At 36.6% G+C, this 23351-nt stretch overlaps 1 protein-coding gene across 8 annotated transcripts in view; it reads left to right on the forward strand.

Moving 5' to 3' along the window:
• Positions 1-23351, forward strand: part of LOC120325661 (otoferlin-like) — a 166990-nt gene that overhangs the window by 9180 nt on the left and 134459 nt on the right. For 5 of the 8 annotated variants that reach the window (XM_078112211.1, XM_078112210.1, XM_078112212.1 and 2 more), the window contains exons 6-14: positions 6002-6102; positions 6829-6980; positions 8158-8352; positions 8458-8619; positions 9220-9302; positions 9730-9916; positions 19375-19561; positions 19977-20054; positions 23199-23316. In XM_078112211.1, coding sequence (XP_077968337.1) covers positions 6002-6102; positions 6829-6980; positions 8158-8352; positions 8458-8619; positions 9220-9302; positions 9730-9916; positions 19375-19561; positions 19977-20054; positions 23199-23316 — 1263 coding nt within the window. Of the gene's footprint in view, positions 1-6001; positions 6103-6828; positions 6981-8157; positions 8353-8457; positions 8620-9219; positions 9303-9729; positions 9917-19374; positions 19562-19976; positions 20055-21100; positions 21119-23198; positions 23317-23351 lie in introns of all 8 variants that reach the window. The other 3 variants (XM_078112215.1, XM_078112217.1, XM_078112214.1) reach the window with 2 other exon arrangements.

Below are 23351 nucleotides of genomic sequence, written 5' to 3' on the forward strand. Positions count from 1 at the left end.
TGAAGTTCCCAACAAAGCCAAGTATAAGATGATATGTTCTTAATACAACGTTTTCACGCGTTTCAATCGAAATAAATGTTATGGGATTCCTCTATAGTGTAGTGAGCTACCATAGAATGCTAAACATATTTTATCACGTTTTATCCGGAACTAACGAATCCATTGTTAACTTCTATTTACCTTCTATTTATAAAGTAGCAGCTTATGCAGTTCGGAGTGAAAATTGTCGCATATAAAACAGTACAGCTAATGCGACTAACAACTTATTCAATATCACCATTTCGCTATTAAAATGTTTTCAATGATTGTTTTTATTCATTGTCAATTTAGAAACTTAGTGGGCTTCTTCTAACTATTTTTGGCGTTTCTGACAATCTCACGCAAGATGTGATACATTAGATAGGCAATACCAAGGCAGAAACCCAAATCTTTACTTATGTAATGCCTCTTTGTGTGTGAATGACTACTTGTCTAAAGCCATGTTCGTAGTAGAATTGTGCCAATACATCATAAAAATATATTATCATTTCAGTTATCACTTTGCTCAAATCATAAACTCTTAGTGGCGTGTCTCTAGTCTAGAACAAGGGCGGGCGAGATTTTTGGTTCAGGGGACAAAATCAACTAAAATGGCGGTCAATGTAAGTGTGACGTATAAAGTTACATTTTACGAATAATCTTAACAGTGTTACAGAAGCAAAAGTAGAAAACAATACGCCTCGTGCCCAAACTAAATTTTATCGCAATTTCGACAAATTTCTTATGTTATTTTTTGGCTTCAATATCAAAATTTGGTTTTAGTTTGGTTGTGGCAGCATCAGGCGGGACAGATTGAATTACCATACAGTCTGTAGTTTGCCCATGTCAGTTGCTAGAATCATCAAATCTTGTTTGACCTTACTCTGGCCTAAGATATGTCCCGTGAAAATTAAAAGTCTTTTTCAGGCATAAACAACGAGCGAGGCTTGGTCTCGTTTTCTAATTGTAAATCCCCTCTATTAGCGCATACACGGTTGGTTTGTTAACTATATAATCGCCTCGGTAATTTAATCGTTTCTTGGTTACATAGGTTTAATGGTCGATTATGACCAAATAGACCGTGAAATAAGTAATTGGGATTATTTGTTATTTTATTTGTTCCGATTCGTAACTTTTATTGCGACATGTGATCGTGATAGGGAATAAATCGTTAACTGTGTTGTGGCTAGGGTTTGGCATTTTGGAATACCTGGTGTTTTCAAATCGAATCGAATATTTTTTTGGAATCTAATCTCGAATACATATGTAACTATATTTGAATTTTTCATTATAAATATAAATCATAAATAACTGAAACATGAAATCTATTACTCAAAACGTTTGCTGAGTTGTCACACACAATAGGAAACATACTTCATCAAAAACTCACTCGGAAGAATGGTTTCATATGTCAAAATTGCATTGTGAAAAATAGCTTCAATAAAAAATTAGGAATTCACCTCGACCTTCGGTGGAGACAAATCAAGATGGCGGCGATTACAAATTTTGTTTGGACCGATATGAATAATTTACTATTCGATTCGCAAAGCCGGCTCTAATTGTGACTGGAATATCTAGGGTTTAAAAATATGCATATTCCTCGGATGCGCATATTCTATTCTTAACATTAACGACGTGTATAATTAATTAGAAAAAATGGTAATGATGCAAAATTTATCCCCAAGGTTTTAACCCGAGATATTTAACTCGTGGAGCCAATATACCGTGTTTCCCCGAAAATAAGACCTAAATTTTAAAAATTATTTCAATATAAGCCCTCCCTCAATTAAAATACGACCTAGTCGATAGCAGGAAATTCTTTTGATCTAGTTGATAGCAAAAAATCTCCGCTACACGTTTTAAATGATTAATCTTAAATGTTTATCGGTTTTCATATTTTATATATTTCAATATCTAGTATTTCTCTACTTTGTAATTTTGTTTTTGAGAAATGAAAATAAAATAATTACCCTCAAAATAAGCCCTAGTGGTATATTTCAAGAATGAGAAAAGAAATAAGACACAGTCTTATATTCGGATTAACATGGTAAGTAGGACACCGTTTTTAGCACTAGGCGACCCAACGGTTAGGAACCACTGACCCAACCATTAGACCAGGGCTACACAACTGGCGGACCGCGGGCCGAATCCGGACCTTTCGGGTATTCGATTCAGATCTCGCATATTTTTTTATTTTGGATCATTAGCCTCACTTTTGAAGTTTCCTTTCATAAAATCACTTTTATAGATTTGAAAAAATATATGAAAAGAACTATAACGCCATAACAAACAATCTTGGTTAGTTAATAATCATTAGCCGGTCGAGGAATTGCGTGTTTAGGGATGCCGAAATATAAATTCTGGAAAGTCCGGACCCAAAAATTCTTAAAGTTTTGTATGCCGACATTCGGTGAAAATAGTTGAGTAGCCCTGCATTAAGCGACGGCGGCCATATTCAACATACACCCAAGATAGTACAATCCGAGACATTCAACCGACGCTATAATCACTAAAACATCGCGCACTATTCGCATAGTTTAAAGTAGGCGTGTTTACATATGACACACTTCTCGATAAATCTTCTTAACGTCGCCAAAGAATGCTGCGAAACCTGCTTGCCACTACTGACGTAAAGTCGATATAATAGGCATATGATATGTATATTTGAAATGTATAAACACGGCGTAGTAAAACACTGGGTTCCGAAACATTGGATAATAAAATAAAGTAAATAAATAAAGTATGCAATAACAAACCAAACCGGAAAATTACTGACTAAAACTTGGCAACTTGTTACGTATCAGTAGCTGTGATGGTGTGAAAACACCTAAAACCTAGTGGTGTCATTGCCTGTAATTACTACTTAATGAATGAAATATTATTGTGCAGAAAATTTAATAAACACATGCACGCCATGGAATATAGTACGTCTAAAGCGCACGAATATTATGATTTATTATATAACTTTTGCACACAACAAAAAGTCTTTGAGGAAGAGCTATTTTTCCTGTGAACTGTTTTTGCATTGCTCTCCAAATGTATATCTTTACTGCGCGCCTATTTCTATCAACCCTAATCCTGCTATGTTAACATGGATACACGGCAAATTAAATATGTTTCCTTGACTGCCGTAGTCATATGTTGTTCCAGATACATATTCAAAATAAAATGTATCCTTTCGCATATTTATACATTTAATATTGCAGTGAAATATTATTAGTTGGTATTATTTTTTAAATTGATGTACGCATCTTTTTTATATTATTGGTAACTAGACAGGCAATTTATCAATCAGCTGATAGAATATCCACTTTATATAAACTAGGTACGATGCATATCTATGCTTGGCAGAAAAACATTTGACGGAGCGATATCGATACCGGTATAGGGCCTTGTGCTTGCTCTTTTCGGTGCTCCTGAAGTATGTGAACCAATATGGCGGACGACGACCCGTAGTATGTGTACCAGGTTAGGGTTGGGCCATGATTTTATTCCAATAAACCTTTATATTAGTTCTATTACGAGTTCTGGGACTAGCCGTAGTATTTGTACATAAAATAACGGCCTAAAACCAACCTGATACATATACTACGTTCCGGTGGCCGCCATCTTGGTACGCATACTTCAACAGTACTCTTTTTTCCACCCTAATACAGATCTGTCGTATCAGTTCGACTTATCTACGTCATAGAATCTCCCGCTTACATATAAACGTGCCGATCGATTGTTTAGTGGATTGTTGCATATACTGTATATATATAATTAATATCATTAAGATACGAATTAGTTGATGAGTCTTCATCGCTAATTAACCCACCAACCTCACACGGGGAGGAGAGAACGAGAGAGAAGAACGCAGCCTCCCGACGACCGATTGATTTATGGAAGAAAGGAGCAAGGTTCACGACCACGGAAGCTAACAGAAGTGCTGCTACCATTCTCAGTCCGAAATCGAAATGGAAACATTTTGCTCAAAAAGCTGCAACAATGAATCCAGGCGAGGGCGCTATTTCAAGTTCTACACCAGTACTCCCTGATGGTGACGTCACTAAGTTTCCAATATCGATGACGTCATTTCGGAAGAAATCAGCAGCTGCAATCGGAACTCAGAGACACGACTCTTCTCAGCTCTCAATACTGTCTGCGTTCAGGTAGTTTTGAGTGAGACACGGAAAGTAACTGCACGGATTTGGACTTCATGTAGATTTTTGTACTTTTGTGCGATATTAGGTGTGTTTTTGTTGCTTGGAAAATTCCCCCCATGAGAATTTCACCTATAAAATGTTATAATATAATATTTAACAAAGAATTGATTGAAAAAAACTTCCCTCGTTGGGGTTTTCCATGAGTAAGACTTTCAAATTGAGTAATTTATAGATGGAAATTTCAGAGGGCTGAATTTTCGAGTGAAATTCTTTAGTACCGTTTTGTGTTGTTTATTTAAATAAAAAATGAGTTAATTACAAAATGACCGACCTGTAAAAAGCGGTTTAAATCACAGTTTGTTGCCACTTGATGGCAGTCATGTGCCTCCCAGGGCCATGGCTATTGCATTCACATTCACTAGATAGTCACTACATGTCGTGTGTTTCATCTTTACCTATGTTTGTTTACTTTCGATTGTTCTGAAAGTAGACGTTTTTGGTTTGTTTTTGTTGTATCTTTCAGATCCAAGTAATACGTAGCGGATCGACGGTTTGTGGCGATAACGAATTGTTTTGCACTCGCGCGTGAATGACAGTCGGTTTTTTAGAGAAAAAGCAGTAATTAACTGGTTAGTTTTTACCGTACACGAACTGGTGGTCTCCTAACGAACTGGACCGGACATGAGGCTGTCGGGTCATGAATATTCATGAACCTTTCACCTCTCGAAACGACGAATGGTGTCTCGTTGTGGCCTATTAGAAAATGAATTCGTTTGCCTTTATGGAGAGGCGACATATTGGTCACGTGCAATATTTTCAAAATATTGTTCAATTAGGCAAATCGATTCAAAATGTCGAGATAATGTAAAATATAACGTCACCAATGGCGCCATTCGATTGTTTCTAAAAGTCATTGATTATGTTGGCTATGAAGTCAAAATGATTTTCCATAATTTGACTTCCATATTTATTGCTTTTCTTAAATATATTTGACTGTTTTATGCACGTAGTGATTTGTGTTATTATTCCTTTCCATCTCTATCGTGTTTTTAAATTTTTGAATGCGTTACGTATACTTTTGTCACCAAAGATAATGTTAGATTTTATTGTAGTAGACACTCTATATTCTGGTATTGCAATGCACATTGTTTTGGGGCTACAAAGCCCTGACTTAGTCGTTCCTAGCATATTATAATATATGGTCCCAGCTACACGAGAAATGCCCCGCTAAAGATGAGTAGTTTATTGTCGCACAGCCTTTAATATTTTTAATTTATTTCTGTATAATTAAGATCCAGGCTATTTGGTCAAAATATTTCTATCACGACTCCAACTGGGATTGATAAAAATGAAATTTTTGATATATGAGTATGTTATAACATGTCATATTTTGTTTTAATTGAAAACCTGCACAAAAGAAGTCCTACCTAAAATCAGATTCCGGATCTCAACTCCGAAAAATCAATTTTGACTCCAACTCCATCGGGTGCACACCTTGTCTTCAGAATGTTTAGTTGCTTGTACATTTCCACTGCGACCTCATGACATAAATTGTTGACTTGATAAGGTTCCGCGCTTTCTCTACGCACTCTCTTGTTTGACTTCGGGGGTTTTTATATTTAAAAAAATATATTGGAATTGCATAAGTCTAAAATTAAGTTCATTATTCGAAAGTTATTAAAATTGCAGAAACTAATTTTGACAAATTTCAACTTATCTGAAAGACGATAATATTAGATTATTTTAGATCGTGGTATCTTTTATCCCCCCTAAAATCAATTCATTCATAACGATAGGGAATAACATAACATCCAGTTTTAATTATCAAATATTTTTAGTGGCAAAACAAAAGGAATACTGAAAGGATTCCGAGGTAAACAGAGACCGCCTGACGATACGGACGGAGCTGTTATTATTGGAAATCAAGCGGCTTTGGCAGGTGGGATGTTTTGTTCTGAGATTCAAAAAGTTGAATATATAATTTTGCTCAAAGCAAAGTGACTAAATCCGCAACATAGAGTGGAAAAAGTACTAGATATTGAAGAGTTATAACTAGTCAACTGGCAACCTGTGACCTATGCTATATACATAGGATATGCGTGAATGAAGCAAGGTCCTCTTAACTAATTTCAAAGATTCCCATAGAATAGTTGCAAACTGTCACTGACAAACTTCTTTTCATGCAACTTTGCTCGAATAAACTTCCTCAAACTTTCAATTGAAAAAATGGATGGAATAATAATCGATCGCTGACATTCTATAAGCAATACAGTACCGGTATATAGTTTATAGACAACTTTTCCCATAGCAAGATCACGAGTCTCCACTAAAAAGAAAAATTACTGCTAGAAAAGACATCTCAACAATGCCGTTTAATGATAAGACATAAAGCTAATCGTAGGCGTGAGCCTGATTGAATTTCATCAACTTTGTTTTAATTTCAAATTCCCCATATCCTGGCATATAAACCGACTTCTTTAAAACGGTCCCAAAACAGTGAATTTATGAAAAAAAAACATCGCATATAAGTCGACTCTACAAATCGTAACACGCAGTACAAATTTTTTCACCCAACATTTTTTTTAGTTAAACTCGGCTTATATGTGGATATATAGGAAGATATTATAAAACTTCTCCCTAAACTTCTTTAATCTTTCACAATCAGATGGGATCCGACAATCGCGTGGCGAACCCAAGATCGAAATTGACACAGTATCGATCGCATCAATGCAAATGGTGGAGGAGAATGTGACGAACAAACGATCAAAACCAGAGATCCGGTTTGAACCAGTGGGGATGAGACCCCAGGATTTCCAGGTAGGAAACCGTATAATCGATGAATTACTTTCAAGTTGTAAATGTATTATGATGAAATACCATAGCTCACACCACAGATTCACGCCATTCAACAGAGTCTATAACATATGCTATCACTGACATTACAAATATTATTGGAAAGATCGAAATCGACATTGCTTTCCTATTTAAAACATACCATCCAGTATTGAACTTGAGATATTTAACCTGCGTTTCCAATATAGTTAAAAACCAACGCTCAAACCATTTGGAACACTAAGAGAATAGTTTTTCATGACTATCTCGAATATTTTAACAGTTTCATTCACATTGCGTGATGAACCTCCATGATTTTATATGGTACCATATATTTTATGATACCATATAAACCGGCGTATTCACGCCATTCAACTCGAACAAGAGTCTGTACACACTGATATGTCAAATAGTATTTGGATGATTGGAAATCTTTCTGGCTCGGTATTGCTTTAAGATTTATAACATCCCGATGAAATGGTGGGATGATGTTGAATCCGAGATATTTTACCTGCGAATACAATTTAGGGAAAAGCCAACGAATAGAATAGTTTTTTTGTGACTTACTAAAATAGAATAATTTGCGAACCAAATATTTCAACTGTCCCAATCACATTGTGTGATGAGCCTTCACCATTCTGTATGATATCTTGGCACTTACGGGGTAGCCTGCAGCTCATTTTATTATACCCTGGGCGAAGTCAACACGGGGAATTGCATAAAACCTACTCATTTTATTACACTGTGAGCGGGATGGTGGACAAAGACATCAAAGCCTAGACCCCTAGATCCTTGACCGGAGACGCTGATACATCTAGACCAGTGGTTCTCAAACTTTCTAAGTCACACCCTTTTCAGAATTTGTCAAGCCCCACCTCAAAAATAACCAGCTAACAATAGGCTACAAATAACAGATAGTAAGGTAAACGTATGTTTTATGCAAAAAAAAGGCGTTGCTTGAACGTGAATATCCGAAAAAATGTGAATATCTAAATAATGCGGGCAAGATCAAATCTAACAAATATTATCATTTTTAATTATAATTATAATTAAGTTATAGCTTCCCATCTCCTCAAAAAAGAAATTGACTAAGCCCTCCTTGTGGAGGCATGCTCCACTGTTTGAGAACCGCTGACTTCAACGTTCCATTTTCCACTTACAGGTGTCGGTCAGTGTGATCGAAGCCCGACAACTTAGCGGCACAAACATGGATCCTGTAGTTCTAGTGCAAGTCGGGGATGACAAGAAATACACGTCAAAGAAAGAATCGACGAATTGTCCTTACTATAACGAAGTCTTTGTGTTCGACTACAACATCCCGAAGCAAACGTTGTTTGATAAAATGATCCAGTTGACGGTGAGACTAATAATAATATCAGTTAATTAATTCTCTAGAACAGTGAGTCTCCGTTTTTTTCAATATTATAAAATACAAATTATGACTCCTGATTCACGATTGCAGGTTCTGCACTCTCGTAACATTGTTCGTAGCGGAACACTCGTTGGGACATTCAAAATGGACGTTGGAACTGTCTACGCCAACAATGACCATATGTTCTTCCACAAGTGGGCGGTATTAACCGACCCAGATGACTTGAACACCGGACCGAAAGGTTACTTGAAGGTAAGGGATTGAGTTGGAGGTATATTATAGAAATTTCCCTGGTTGCATGTGAGTCTTACACGCTTTCACCTCTAACGAGTAATCTGTACTAGTTTCCACTTATATGTATGATGCTGCTATTTCCGCAGAGATCAGAATTTTTTCGGTTTAGGGTTACCCACCAGACTTATTACATTTGTGTCACACGCAGTCGTAGGACCACTATATTCAAAACAGCCGATACCTTCCGCCCACGTGGTAGAGAAAGCCGTGAAATGTCACTGTTTACATAAACCATCTTGTAAACATCAATTTTTTAGAAATTTATTCGTAGCGTTTCATCTGACCAACGGTTTTCACTGTTTTTGCACGTTTTGGCAAGGTTTCTAGTGGTTTTTGACAATTTTACTCTGTTTTTGCGAGTTTTTGAAGGTTTTTTCTAGTGCCAAAATTGAGAAAATTTTTACGAACTGGTCATCTGTCAAATTCAAACCATTTTTGTCAAACAAAATATTACAGAATGAAATTTGTGAAACGTGCGATGCATGATCTTTCAACCACTGATTACGATACAACCGTTTTACTGATCCAAACAGACTCAGCATTCATCTTTATTTCTAGGTCGATATCTCTGTCGTTGGGAAAGGAGACAGCATCAAGCTTCCCAAGTCTAACGATGACGAGGAAGATAACATTGAAGAGAAGTGAGTTGATTTTAATTTTCATAACTGAGTCTTTTAGGACTCCAGTGGTGTCATAGTAATATTTTGATTGGCAGATCTCAAATCCCATTATGTTCTAACAATTCATGCTCAACAGAAATAATAACCTGTGAAATAACCTTTAAAGCAATGAAACTAGGAAAAACGAGGAGATTTCTTGTGAAGGGAAAAGTAAAATCTGTTTTGCGTCCAGCATTTTGGCCACTTTACAAATGCTTTGTGGCCCTCTTGGTGGGCCACGGGCCCCCGGTCAAGAACTGCTGCTATATAGTTTTAGTAGCTTTTGGCATTTCAGTGGCCATCCATAACTTTGATGAAAGATGATACTCTCTTTCAGTGAATGCGTGTGAACCTTGCTTTGAGCAAAACAGTCTTAAGCCTTATTTTAAGTAAATATCCTTTGCCTTAGAAACATGCTCCTGCCCGAAGGAGTCCCAGCAGAACGGCAGAGGGCGAGGTTTATCTTCAAAGTCTACAGGGCGGAAGGTTTGCCCAAGATGAACACAAGAATGACAGAGAAGCTCAAGTCCATGCTACAGGGGGAGATGAGAGACCTGGTCGATCCGTACGTGGAAATATCGTTCTGTGGACAGAAGGTAAAGCACTTCCCCAACAATAGTAGGTTATCAATCTAACGATGGTCTGAATTGCTTTACAAATTTTTTTTCTATAAAATGTGTTGTTATATAATGTTAGAGTTTCGAGCAACTCGATACTGTCCTCACCAGAAAATAAAGACTTTCCAAGAAGGGAGAGGGACGATCACATGTTCTAATTGTGGAGTTAGACCGTAGCAGCTAGCGTCCCCGGAGGCCTAAAAAACATGTCCATGATAAAAAAAAACAATATTTTCACTTTTTTGACCCGCAAAATTACCTCCCCGTGTACGCTCCTGTACACTCCCTCTCTCCCCCCAAACACAGTTCCTCACGACGTTCCAGGAGGTTTCTTACGACTTTACTCTGAACCAGACTCTATTATAACAACCACTGGTGCGTGAGGTGCTTTGTTGGGACAAGATATACAGATGAATTTGTTCGCGGTTTGATCCGAACAATGCACTGCAAAAGTATGTCTTATATTCAGGAACTTCTATGTTTTTAAAAAAACGCAATCTTTCCGTTTTGGCATCACCAATCCTGGATTTTAACTTTTTTAGCCTCGACCGAAGTCGCCTCCCTTTGACCTTGTAAGAGATGACAACGTGAAACATCTCTACATTTGCCCAATATATATATATCTATAATGAGCATGTTAAAAGATAATTTAGTTTGAGTCACGTCAATCGCATTCAGTCAAGAATATTTGTCACTAGGGAAAATCCTCCATCACAACTTCAAAAGTAGAAAATTTTCCTCGTAGAATTTTCCATCGTGACAAACTTCAACCCTAACCTATATTAACATATTGTTATTCAAACTTGTATATGACGAAATATTTTCAGACTTGTTTTAAAATTTTATGTGCGGGTTTTCTATTATATAAGCGGGATTTTAAACAACGGTATACTTTGACATTCACGAGACTGCATTTATTATTGATCGACCAATTACATTAAACAAATATTTTGTATATTTGAAGTTCAAGGCTTAGCCGCAAATATCAACACTTGACCAAGTATGGCTGAATGATAGAATGCGCCGCGAAGGCGCGTCCTACCAACGGCCATGCTTGGTAAAGCTTCCCAACCTTGAAAGCGTCCGAAATTAATTTGCGGTTCATGTTTTTGGTCTCGAGATGTCAAGTTCGGGCGACGAAACAAGTTCGCTAAAGTTCAAATAGTTAACTGCTTGACCCAGATAATGAGTTCGTAATGGCTAGACCAGCGATCGGCAATCTGTGGCTGCGGAACCGCATGCGGCTCCTCGTCCTCGGTGATCTGGCTCCCGTAAATCCAAGCGGCTACAGATTTTTTTTGGTTTTAATCAGTGCGAATTAAATGAAAGTCGAGGGCATAAAGTCGATTGCTATTCACTAGTTACGGACAACACTAAAAGGCTGAAGGAAGAAACGGATGAAGTGGAGGGAAAACGGAAGTTGACGTGTTCCCAAAGGTGAAAAATTAAAAAACACTAAAAGGCTGAACACTAAAAGGAAGAAGTGGATGAAATTTCTTCCGACGGGTAGTTAGGTGGCTGAAGTCACTAAAAAGCTGAACACTAAAAGGAAGAGGTGGATGAAATATTTTCCGACGAATAATGAGGTGGTTGAAGTCACTAAAAAGCTGAACACTAAAAGGAAGAAGTGGATGAAATTTTTTCCGACGAATAATAAGGTGATTGACGTCACTAAAAAGCTGAACACTAAAAGGAAGAAGTGGATGAAATTTTTTCCGACGAATAATGAGGTGGTCGAAGTCACTGGTTGAAGTCACTAAAAAGCTGAACACTAAAAGGAAGAAGTTGATGAAATTTCTTCCGACGAATAATGAGGTGGTTGAAGTCACTAAAAAGCTGAACACTAAAAGGAAGAAGTTGATGAAATTTCTTCCGACGAATAATGAGGTGGTTGAAGTCACTAAAAAGCTGAAGACTAAAAGGAAGAAGTTGATGAAATTTCTTCCGACGAATAATGAGGTGGTTGGAGTCACTAAAAAGCTGAACACTAAAAGGAAGAAGTTGATGAAATTTCTTCGGACGAATAATGAGGTGGTTGAAGTCACTAAAAAGCTGAACACTAAAAAGAAGAAGTGGATGAAATTTCTTCCGACGAATAATGAGGTGGTTGAAGTCACTAAAAAGCTGAACACTAAAAGGAAGAAGTTGATGAAATTTCTTCCGACGAATAATGAGGTGGTTGAAGTCACTAAAAAGCTGAACAGTAAAAGGAAGAAGTTGATGAAATTTCTTCCGGCGAATAATGAGGTGGTTGAAGTCACTAATAAGCTGAACACTAAAAGGAAGAAATGGATGAAATTTCTTCCGACGGATAATGAGGTGGCGGAGGTCACTGAAAAGCTGAACACTAACAGAAAGAAGTGGATGGAATTTCTTCCGACGGGTGGTGAGGTGGCTGAGGTCACTAAAAATCTAATCACTATAAGGAAGAAGTACGTTAGGGTTAGATGATATTTTGTCCTATCAATTTTGAGGCGGTTGAAGTCACTAAAATACCGAACATTGGGAGAGTTAAATAGCCAAAACATATCCCGACGGAAGTGAGATTGGATGAAGACCCTGAAAGCGGACTGATGAGTAGACATGCCTCTTTTAGATTTATGAATTGAATCGATTCAAATCGCAATTTTTTTCGAATCAGATTTACGCGATTCGAAAGAAAGAGAGCCGTTTAGCGAAAAGAAAAACAAACACTCCAAATAACACCAATTGCCAGACGGGAATGTAAATGAATTTTTCTTTAATAATTTTATTGATCTGCCTTCATTCATTTTCATGTTCAGCGCAACACACCCTGATCATCACTCGAGATGCTGACGTGCTGTGTGGGTAATTAATTTCCTTCAATCTGTCAGTTGAGTGACTGACCTAAGTTTCTATCACACGCAAATTTAAATGGATCGTATACCCGAAAGTTCGTTGCAATTTTGTTAAAAATATGCAACAGCACACCTTCTCTGCGACTAAGTTATGGTACGCCTTGACATGATTTGATAAACGATCAGATACCGACTTCTAGAAAACATTTAATTTTGATTGAAATTTAATTTAAACTTCGTTGAAATTGAAATATTGGTACTACTGAAGTATGCGCACCAAGATGTCGCACAACCTGATCCCTAACCTCGTACACCAGTGATTTTCAACCTTTTTTGTATCGCGGAACACTTTTTTTATTCTAAAATTGTGACGGAACACCAAATGAGATTTTTGGAAATAAACTATATTATGCAATTAACTGACATCGATCATTTCGGAAAAAAATAAATTAACGAGATTTAATATTAGCTTGTCAACTTCAGCTGGAAAAGACGTTACACATATTCCGATTCAGAGCTACCGATGAGCTAGGAACAGAAATGGTATTTTAATGTAATATCTGGGCCTGTTTCGATGAGTTTCAATTTTTTATTCTGGCTGGAATTTAATTGAGAGAGACAAACACGCAGCTCTTTCTCGACGACTCTCAATTTTTCGTGTTTTTATACAATATTTTTTTCGAATCAAATAATTCGAATATTCTTAACAAATACCGAATAGTCCAATACCGAATATTTTTTATACGCAGCAGGGTCCAGAACGTCGGAGGTAGATTTGGAAATTAATAGAAACATTGAAAATCGGCAACAAAGCGATTTTTACTGGTTAATTTCGTCATATGCGCTGATATTTTGTCCCCCTGAACGTTTTTAAATTCCCGCCATTTGTTCTTTTGCGCAACTATTAATTCCCGTGGGTCGGCGGAGATCGAAGTTTCATATTATTGATATAACTATGAGTTCACATCAGCGACAGATTTTAATGACATTAAGGAGTGATTTCAAAGCCAAATTAATTGTATTCTGATATTTATCTTTTGCGCCGACTCTGATCTAACTTATCGCCGTTTGCAAATTAAATGTCCCAGTTTTAGGCAAATAATATTATCATTATCGTCAACGGGATGCACACATTTATTATTAAGACGACAATTGACTTTCTTAGGCTCAGTGTTATTTTCGAAATAAATCAATTTGATACTGTGATTAGATAAATCTGTGAAGCTGTGATTGCGTGAATAAAGAATGTTGATTTAAAATCTGAAATAAAGGCATTTCTACGTTGTCGTTTGGCAGCACTCTTGAACGATATTTTACATACGCGACCTGATACCAAAAAAATTGTAAACAATTTTTTTGCCCAAGTGCTTTTCGTACCTAGTAGAAGGGAAGACGCTAATTATAATTAATCACCTCAAGTCACCATTTATTTTACAACAAATCAATACCCCGACCAATATCATAGCTAATATCGTTACCGGGAAATTTTATTTACGGAATTTGCAAATTCAACACTCCAAAAAAAACGTCTTTGTAACTCTTAATTTCCGAAAATGATTTTCTATTCGGGTCATGCATGCGGAGGCTAATAACATCTTTAAAATCTGGTAACTTTATTTTAGATATCTTATTTGGGTTGACGTTTCTACATTTACGGACTAGTGTCGGCACGCTTTTTGCATAATAACAGTGGAAGCCGAGGGTGAATTCTCGCGTAATCCAAGCGATCGATTTACCGGCGTGAATTCCGTGCCCAAGCAAAGCGGTACAGATTATGTGGTATTGTACATACGAATAGTAAAATTGCATTCGAATATTTTAATATTGTATTCGCTATTCGAATATTTTGCACAGCCCTAGACCGGCCATGCTTAAAAAGTCATTTCGCAAAGATAGGTAGTGGAAAATGATAGCAAGATTGGAAGCGGTTGTGAACCGCGCTTTGTGAAATTTATATAAATCCATCGGACGGTTAAATATCAGTTATGACGTCATAATACTGCAAAAAAAAAACAATTTTCTGCGGAACACCCGGAGATCTCTCGCGGAACACCGGTGTTCCGCGGAACACCGGTTGAAAATCAATGATCTATAGCAGTGGCCGGCAACCTTTTTTCAGTAACGGACCGGTAAAGCCTGACCAAAATTTTGGCGGACCACCTTTATACAAACGAACTAATCTAATGTAATAAATAATATGCGTTAGAAAATGTATGTTGACAATACATTCAAAAACGAAGGTGATACTATTCACGTAACGTATTTCTTACGTTAAACCCACTTCGATCTTTCGTTTTTGTAATTGCCATTTTAAAAACCCAACCTCACATGAAGATAACAATGGCATTGTACGTTTTCATGTCACCTTTCTGCGGACCGGTAGTGACCTTTCCGCAGACCGGCGATGGGCCGCGGCCCGGTGGTTGCCGACTACTGATCTATAGTATATGAAGGAATTTGCATACAATAAACAATGGAATAACTGTTATCTACAACATGACTATATTACCATGCATTTCATGTTTGCAGATTACTGCGATATATTTTTATATACCATGAGTTACGTTATCAGAATTAAATTAATACGGCAAGCATTTAAAATAGTGCTATCGGTCATAGATTTGAACATTTTGCGCAACACAAAATCATCCTAGTAAAAGTCCATACTTTTAAATACCAACCATTATCCAAATTATTTGCCAAAAAGCGGGATAAAGTATAAATTATATTTCTGACTTGCGACAATTTTTTCGTGAGTACGTAAATACGAATGGATTTTTTTTATATTCGGGCACTTCAATGTCCGCATATATATCTTTTATTATTTTATAAATACGAAAATATGTATCAAGAATTAATTATAATCGGGCAGTTTACCACACATTTTAAGTCCATGGATCGCCGTTGTATTTTGTAAATACGAAAATAGGAATCAAAAATTAATAATAATTGCCGTGATTAATAATAGATTGCCGTGATATTGTGCCCGAATATAATTTATTTTTGATTCCGTATTTCATTCCTTGAACTTAATATCTGTTTTTATGAATTTTGCAAGCAGTTCACGCACGAAGACTTTGAATAATGATGTATTAGTCAAATCGAAGTCCTGTTAGACCACTGGTTCTCAACCAATGGGCCATGGGCCACTGGTAAGCCTCAGAGGCATTTTGAGGTGGGCCACAAACATATTATAAATTACAAGGTTTGTTGATCTAGAACAGCTAGATATGAAAATATATATATATTAATTTGTTTGCACATTACATCAAAATTAAAAAGAATATAACGAGAATGTCATGGCCTTCAATTCGCCAGGCTCGAACTGAGCATAACATATAAAAAATTAACAAAAAACGAATCCACGAGGACATTGTCTCATAAATACGAACAGAACAAACATTAAATTACCCAATTCCTAATATATTAAATTTTCAAGTATTCCTCACTATCCATCGGAAGAAATTTCATCCACTTCTTCCTTTTAGTGTTCATCTTTTTAGTGACTTCAACCACCTCATTATTCGCCGGAAAAAATTTCATTCACTTCTTCCTTTTACTGTTCATCTTTTTAGTGACTTCAACCACCTCATTATTCGTCGGAAGAAACTTTATTCACTTCTTCCTTTTAGTGTACAGTTTTTAGTGACTTCAACCACCTCATCATTCGTCGGAAATTTTTTTATCCACTTCTCCCTTTTAGTGTTCAGCTTTTTAGTGACTTCAACCACCTCATCAATCGTCGGAATAAATTTTATCCACTTCTTCTTTTTAGTGTTCAGCTTTTTAGTGACTTCGACCACCTCATTATTCGTCGAAAAAAATTTCATCCACTCCTTCCTTTTAGTGTTCAGCTTTTTAGTGACGTCAATCACCTTATTATTCGTCGGAAAAAATTTCATCCACTTCTTCCTTTTAGTGTTCAGCTTTATAGTGACTTCAACCACCTCATTATTCGTCGGAAGAAATTTCATCCACTTTTTCCTTTTAGTGTTCAGCTTTTTAGTGACTTCAACCACCTCATTATTCGTCGGAAAAAATTTCATTCACTTCTTCCTTTTAGTGTTCAGCTTTTTAGTGACTTTAACCACCTCATTATTCGTCGGAAGAAATTTCATCCACTTCTTCCTTTTAGTGTTCAGCTTTTTAGTGACTTCAACCACCTCATTATTCGTCGGAAGAAATTTCATCCACTTCTTCCTTTTAGTGTTCAGCTTTTTAGTGACTTCAACCACATCATTATTTGTCGGAAGAAATTTCATCCACTTCTTCCCTTTAGTGTTCAGCTTTTTAGTGACTTCAACCACCTCATTATTCGTCGGAAAAAATTTCATCCACTTCTTCCTTTTAGTGTTCAGCTTTTTAGTGACTTCAACCACCTCATTATTCGTCGGAAGAAATTTCATCCACTTCTTCCTTTTAGTGTTCAGCTTTTTAGTGACTTCAACCACCTCATTATTCGTCGGAAGAAATTTCATCCACTTCTTCCTTTTAGTGTTCAGCTTTTTAGTGACTTCAACCACCTCATTATTCGTCGGAAGAAGTTTCATCCACTTCTTCTTTTTAGTGTTCAGCTTTTTAGTGACTTCAACCACCTCATTATTCGTCGGAAGAAATTTCATCCACTTCTTCCTTTTAGTGTTCAGCTTTTTAGTGACTTCAACCACCTCATTATTCGTCAGAAGAAATTTCATCCACTTCTTCTTTTTAGTGTTCAGCTTTTTAGTGACTTCAACCACCTCATTATTCGTCGGAAGAAATTTCATCCACTTCTTCCTTTTAGTGTTCAGCTTTTTAGTGACTTCAACCACATCATTATTCGTCGGAAGAAATTTCATCCACTTCTTCCCTTTAGTGTTCAGCTTTTTAGTGACTTCAACCACCTCATTATTCGTCGGAAAAAATTTCATCCACTTCTTCCTTTTAGTGTTCAGCTTTTTAGTGACTTCAACCACCTCATTATTCGTCGGAAGAAATTTCATCCACTTCTTCCTTTTAGTGTTCAGCTTTTTAGTGACTTCAACCACCTCATTATTCGTCGGAAGAAATTTCATCCACTTCTTCCTTTTAGTGTTCAGCTTTTTAGTGACTTCAACCACCTCATTATTCGTCGGAAGAAGTTTCATCCACTTCTTCTTTTTAGTGTTCAGCTTTTTAGTGACTTCAACCACCTCATTATTCGTCGGAAGAAATTTCATCCACTTCTTCCTTTTAGTGTTCAGCTTTTTAGTGACTTCAACCACCTCATTATTCGTCAGAAGAAATTTCATCCACTTCTTCTTTTTAGTGTTCAGCTTTTTAGTGACTTCAACCACCTCATTATTCGTCGGAAGAAATTTCATCCACTTCTTCCTTTTAGTGTTCAGCTTTTTAGTGACTTCAACCACCTCATTATTCGTCGGAAGAAATTTCATCCACCTCTTCCTATTAGTGTTCAGCTTTTTAGTGACTTCAGCCACCTAACTACCCGTCGGAAGAAATTTCATCCACCCCTTCCTTTTAGTGTTCAGCCTTTTAGTGTTTTTTAATTTTTCACCTTTGGGAACACTTCAACTTCCGTTTTCCCTCCACTTCATCCGTTTCTTCCTTCAGCCTTTTAGTGTTGTCCACTAGTTACACATATCATCAGGTATAAGTCGAGAGCGGTTAAAATTATGTCGCATTAGAGTGATTCAAATCTGTCAAAACAAACTTTTTCGTTTTTTTCTTATCGTAAACTGAAATATTGCAATATTTTTATTTCATTTGGCATCTTCTTAATAAGAACTAGCTTATTGCATCATAAGCGGTTTTACGAGAGTTTTAATAGTCACTGACATTAGAGTAGATGTTGCGGCTCCGAGTGGATTTGGTTTTGACAGAAAGGATGCCTAATGACTCGTTCAATGCTAAAGGCTGCCGACTCGTTGGGACTACGCGGCCTTGAAAAGTTCCTAATAGTAGTACTGGTAGCCGGTATGAGTCGAGAGCAGTAAAAATATATCGCATTAAGATGAATCGAATCTGCCAAAATAAACTTTTTTATGTTTCAAGTTATTTTCATTTCGTCGTAAACGGAATAATTGCACATTTTAATTTCATTTGGCTTCTTCTTAATAAGAATTAGCTTATTGCATCATAAGCGGTTTTACGAGGCTTTAATAGCCGCTGACATTAGAGTAGATGATGCGGCTTCGTGTAGGTTTGAGTTTCACTGAAAGGATGGTAAATAACTCTCCCAATACTAAAGGTTGCACATCATTGGTTGGGGTAAAAACGGAGTAAATTTAATAAAAATAGCCTTAAACACTGGTTACCAAACCGCGGCCCATGGGTCAATTACGGCCCACGTAACGATTGAATAAGGCACGAACTCAAGCGAAATAGTTTAACACTTTATGTTTTTGCCTTTTGTGTTCTACATACCGCTAATTGTTACGTAATTATCACTATTTAAGCATGTATATTCGTAATAGTTCAGTTCGGTAACTTATTTATACGTACCGGTAACGGTCCATTGCGGGTGGTCCGCTCTCCTGGCCCGCGAATACCTTCATATTCTAATTTTGGCCCCCGGTCAATCGACTTTAGGAACTACTGGCCTAAAATGACCTGAATACACCAAATTCATTTACACAGGGCTGCACTTCTGTTCGCAAACATTCGTACGAGCCATCTTGGAACGAAGAAGTAATTTTCACTGAGTTATTCCCTCCCCTCTCCAAACGAATCAAGGTCCAACTCAGGGACAAGGACAACATAAAGAACAGCGTCATTGGAACGACCTTTCTTGATCTTGATAAAATTTCAAATTCGGGAGATCGAGGTGAGCTTTTGACCCCGGAACACGGAAGTTCATATATTGTACTCGAAAAAGAGGCAAAATTTTGTTATACTAATTGTATTATATTAAATTTATTTCATTATACAGATATTTCCCCTGGTAGAAGCTTAATTGGACAAAATTTCATAAAAAAAAAGTCTATGTTAGGGGGACTTATTCGAATATAGTAGCACTCACACGAGAGTAAATGAGACTTAACTGAGTAAATTTATGGGCAATCACCGAAATGACGAAAGCTAATGAATTGATATAGGGATTGACACAAGTTTAAATCAATTTAAGTCAATACAGTCAGGAAAGTCACTTCAACTTTGTATAAAAATATCGGACAACTGTAGTCAGGTCTGTTTATCTATAAACATTTTTAACGCTTTTTAAAAATTGAAATTTATCAAAGCACCGGCGAACAAGCACTCACATAGACATCCCCGGAAACGAATGAAAATCGGAGATCTTCTGGTCGAGAGAAACCCGGGTAAAAGCCGGTGGCATGAAGTAACATCACGTTGCTTAGTTATCACGCTATAACAATATACTTTATACCGGTGCCTAAAGCCATGTTTAGTGTAAATTAAACGCAATCAACTAACGGATAGAGTCAAGTACTGGGTGTAGGTGTCATCAGTCAAGTAACTAAACATCTTTTTATGCTTACTCGCCATAACCAATGGTGCACATGCATAGTAAAGTGTGGTCTCCATATAATAGTGGCTAAAGCTTTGCAATGGAGACAGCTTTCGCAAACATTTTTATATGCCAGTAGAATAGTTATACTGTTGCCCGTTATAACAAGAGCTCTCATTGATTGTACCATACAGGGTGTCCAAAAAGTTCCGCCCAATTTCATAGCATTGCCAAGTTCAAATTTGAATAAACAACCAGTATGATAAATGGGGACTACAACATTCAACATCTATTACATCCAATTAGAAACAGGTTGACTATGAAAAAAATTTAAAATTGAAAAAATAATAACATTTGATTATGAAGACTTTATAATCGGGCGAAACTTTTTGGACACCCTGTATATCGGTGGATGGATCCATGCGCATAGGTTTAAAGCATTTGCCATTAGTTAACGAGAAATCTTCTTACCTATGCAGTTGAATCACACCGGAGATAGGAAAAATTCTTGCCGGAAAAAGGTTGCTCAATATAGGCAATCTGGCTCTTCCGCTATCGGTGTTCGAAAAAAAAAAACTGGCGCTATCGTTGACTGTTGTTTGATTTGGTTATCCTATTTTGCTATCTCTGTCTGATTAGAGATGTGGATACAAGAAATTTCTTTATAATCGAAATAGTCCATGCTCATGTAGTAGCGACCGACCTAAGGCCGCCCTGGTTGAAGTTAATTAGCGTAGAATTGTAGAGCCACGACTACAATCATTCGGTGACCCAATCACGATGATAGGAGGGGGGGGGACAAAATTGAAAAAAAAAAAAAAAAACGAAACAGTTAACTTGCCATAGCACATTTAACGCTTGCATATCTAACAACCACACACCGCCTATTGTGCACAGCTAAACCAAAGTTTCGAGGTGAGTAATCGGACTGCGAAACTAACTTAGATGCAGAGACTAAAACCATACAGGAACCTGTGAAACGGTTTTTATTCTAACTTCAGAAAACGTGTTGGAACATTTTTATGACATCCGACTGAATGTGTAGGACACAAAACATTTACATATTTTTGCTTTGTTGCAGGTTTAGCTACTGATATCACGTCTTGTTTCGTATTCTTTACACGTCTCTCTGTCCATTCCACGATATTAACCTATGGATCTTTCTGTTAAATTGTTGTGGTTGTTCTTGTTGTGGTCTTGATGTTGTGGGAATTCTTTTTTATTTACAATAAACTACGAATCAAATCCTATGCTTCTCCTTTAATTTTACGGATTGGATATTTCACCATAATTTCTCTGTTTTTCTAAATTTACGTACAAATTTTCACATGACAATTAGGTACAATTCTATTTACATTAGGCTGCATTTTTGCTGACATTGCGATCGCAACGTCAGTCATTTAACTTTTGTGCCCATATATTTGAGCATTGCTCTAATGCTTTATCAAAAAATGATTTTATTCCAGTATGAATGAATGCTTGTTTAGAGCAGTGGTTGTCAACCGCCGGTCCACGTCACTGTTGCTACCGGTCGTGATGGCCTGGTCATTTATATTATTAGTTTTAATTCTTGAACCAAACTTGGTCAGAGATCCTACGCCCCTTTCAAGCCCCGAAAAGTTACCCCCGAAAAGTTGTGTTTTGTTACTTCTATTATGTCATAATGAAGAACATTTCCATTGTTATTGTCACAATTTTGGATATCGCTTGAAAAGAAAATCCTGACCTAAGTGACAAAGTCATTAAATTACTGCTGATTTTTTGTACACATTATGTGTGAAAATTAGTTTTGAAGTTTTACCGATTGGTAAAAAAGCTAAAAAGCTTGAGAACTACTGGTTCAGAGCATTGATCATATCAGCTCTTTCTCAGACAAAAACAAATTAGAAACAATCCTTTTATTTTATGAAAAAGAAAAAAAAAATTTTCACAACGATAGGAAAAAATTCTAACAATTGGAACAACAACAACGAAACGATCCAAAGGTTCAATTCGTGTTCAACACACACTACCGTGTTCAATAATATACAGAATAATCTTTTATTTTGATAAACTCTAACTATGATATTTTTTCTCTTTTATCGGGATTTCGTCGGATCAGTTCATTTCGGTAAAGTTTGTTGTTGTTCACGTGTGAATCCAATCATTGCACTCACTATCTATCTGTATGTAATTGTTAAGTTTCTAGTTTCTCAATTTGAACTATGAAGAACTTGTGAACACCGTAATCTTTGCTGCCAATCTTTTTTATGCTGTAGTTGTATCAAGAGTCAAATCCGACTCTATTAATTGGTCAAACTTGTCTCTGCAGTCTTGTTTACAGCTTCAACCTTCAAAAAATAATTTTAATATAAATCATTTATTCAAATATGGCCACTGGTAATCTACCAATATATCATATTTATTTTTAAATTTTTGCCTCGACACAATTTACAATGTCACACAGCCTTTATATTACGAGCGTTTATTAATTACAGATGCATGCTTTTCAGGACTCAGGAATGATTCCTTGTTTCACTTTATGCCATAACAATCACTATTGTTTCATCATACTAATCAAATCACAACAGCATGCATTTATAACCTATGAATTTGCCTGCTAACATGTTGGAATATACATTATTTTGTACAAAATTTGATATTTTGTTTTTATCTATAAATAGGAATGTGTGACCCGAGAAATAAATTTAATTTCATTACAAGAACCCTCTTAAGTAACATTTTTGTCATGAGTTTATGTTTAGGTTAAAACACGAGCGACCCGACATGACAATTTTTAATTGAACTAATTTTAGTTCGATACCCATACACTCTGAAGCGCTTTACTAGACACCAGCTAAACGGTTTTTAAACAGGAAGGAATTACTTTTCTGTGAAAGATATAAGGCATTCAATTTCAAATGATGATAATTAGTGTCAGATACTTAACCATTTCAACCATTAACCATTTTACTTTCATAATAATTAATCTTCTATTTATCACCAATTGCTGTAGGTTTTCTCCCAACGTTCGGACCAACCTATGTGAACTTGTACGGTAGCCCACGTAACTATACCGTAGTAAACGAGCATTCCGATCTCAATGCAGGACTCGGAGAAGGAGTCGCTTTCAGGTATTTATATTGTGCCCAGATCGGGTTAAAGGTCA

The sequence above is a fragment of the Styela clava genome, chromosome 4, assembly GCF_964204865.1.
Source record: "Styela clava chromosome 4, kaStyClav1.hap1.2, whole genome shotgun sequence".
NCBI lineage: Eukaryota > Metazoa > Chordata > Ascidiacea > Stolidobranchia > Styelidae > Styela > Styela clava.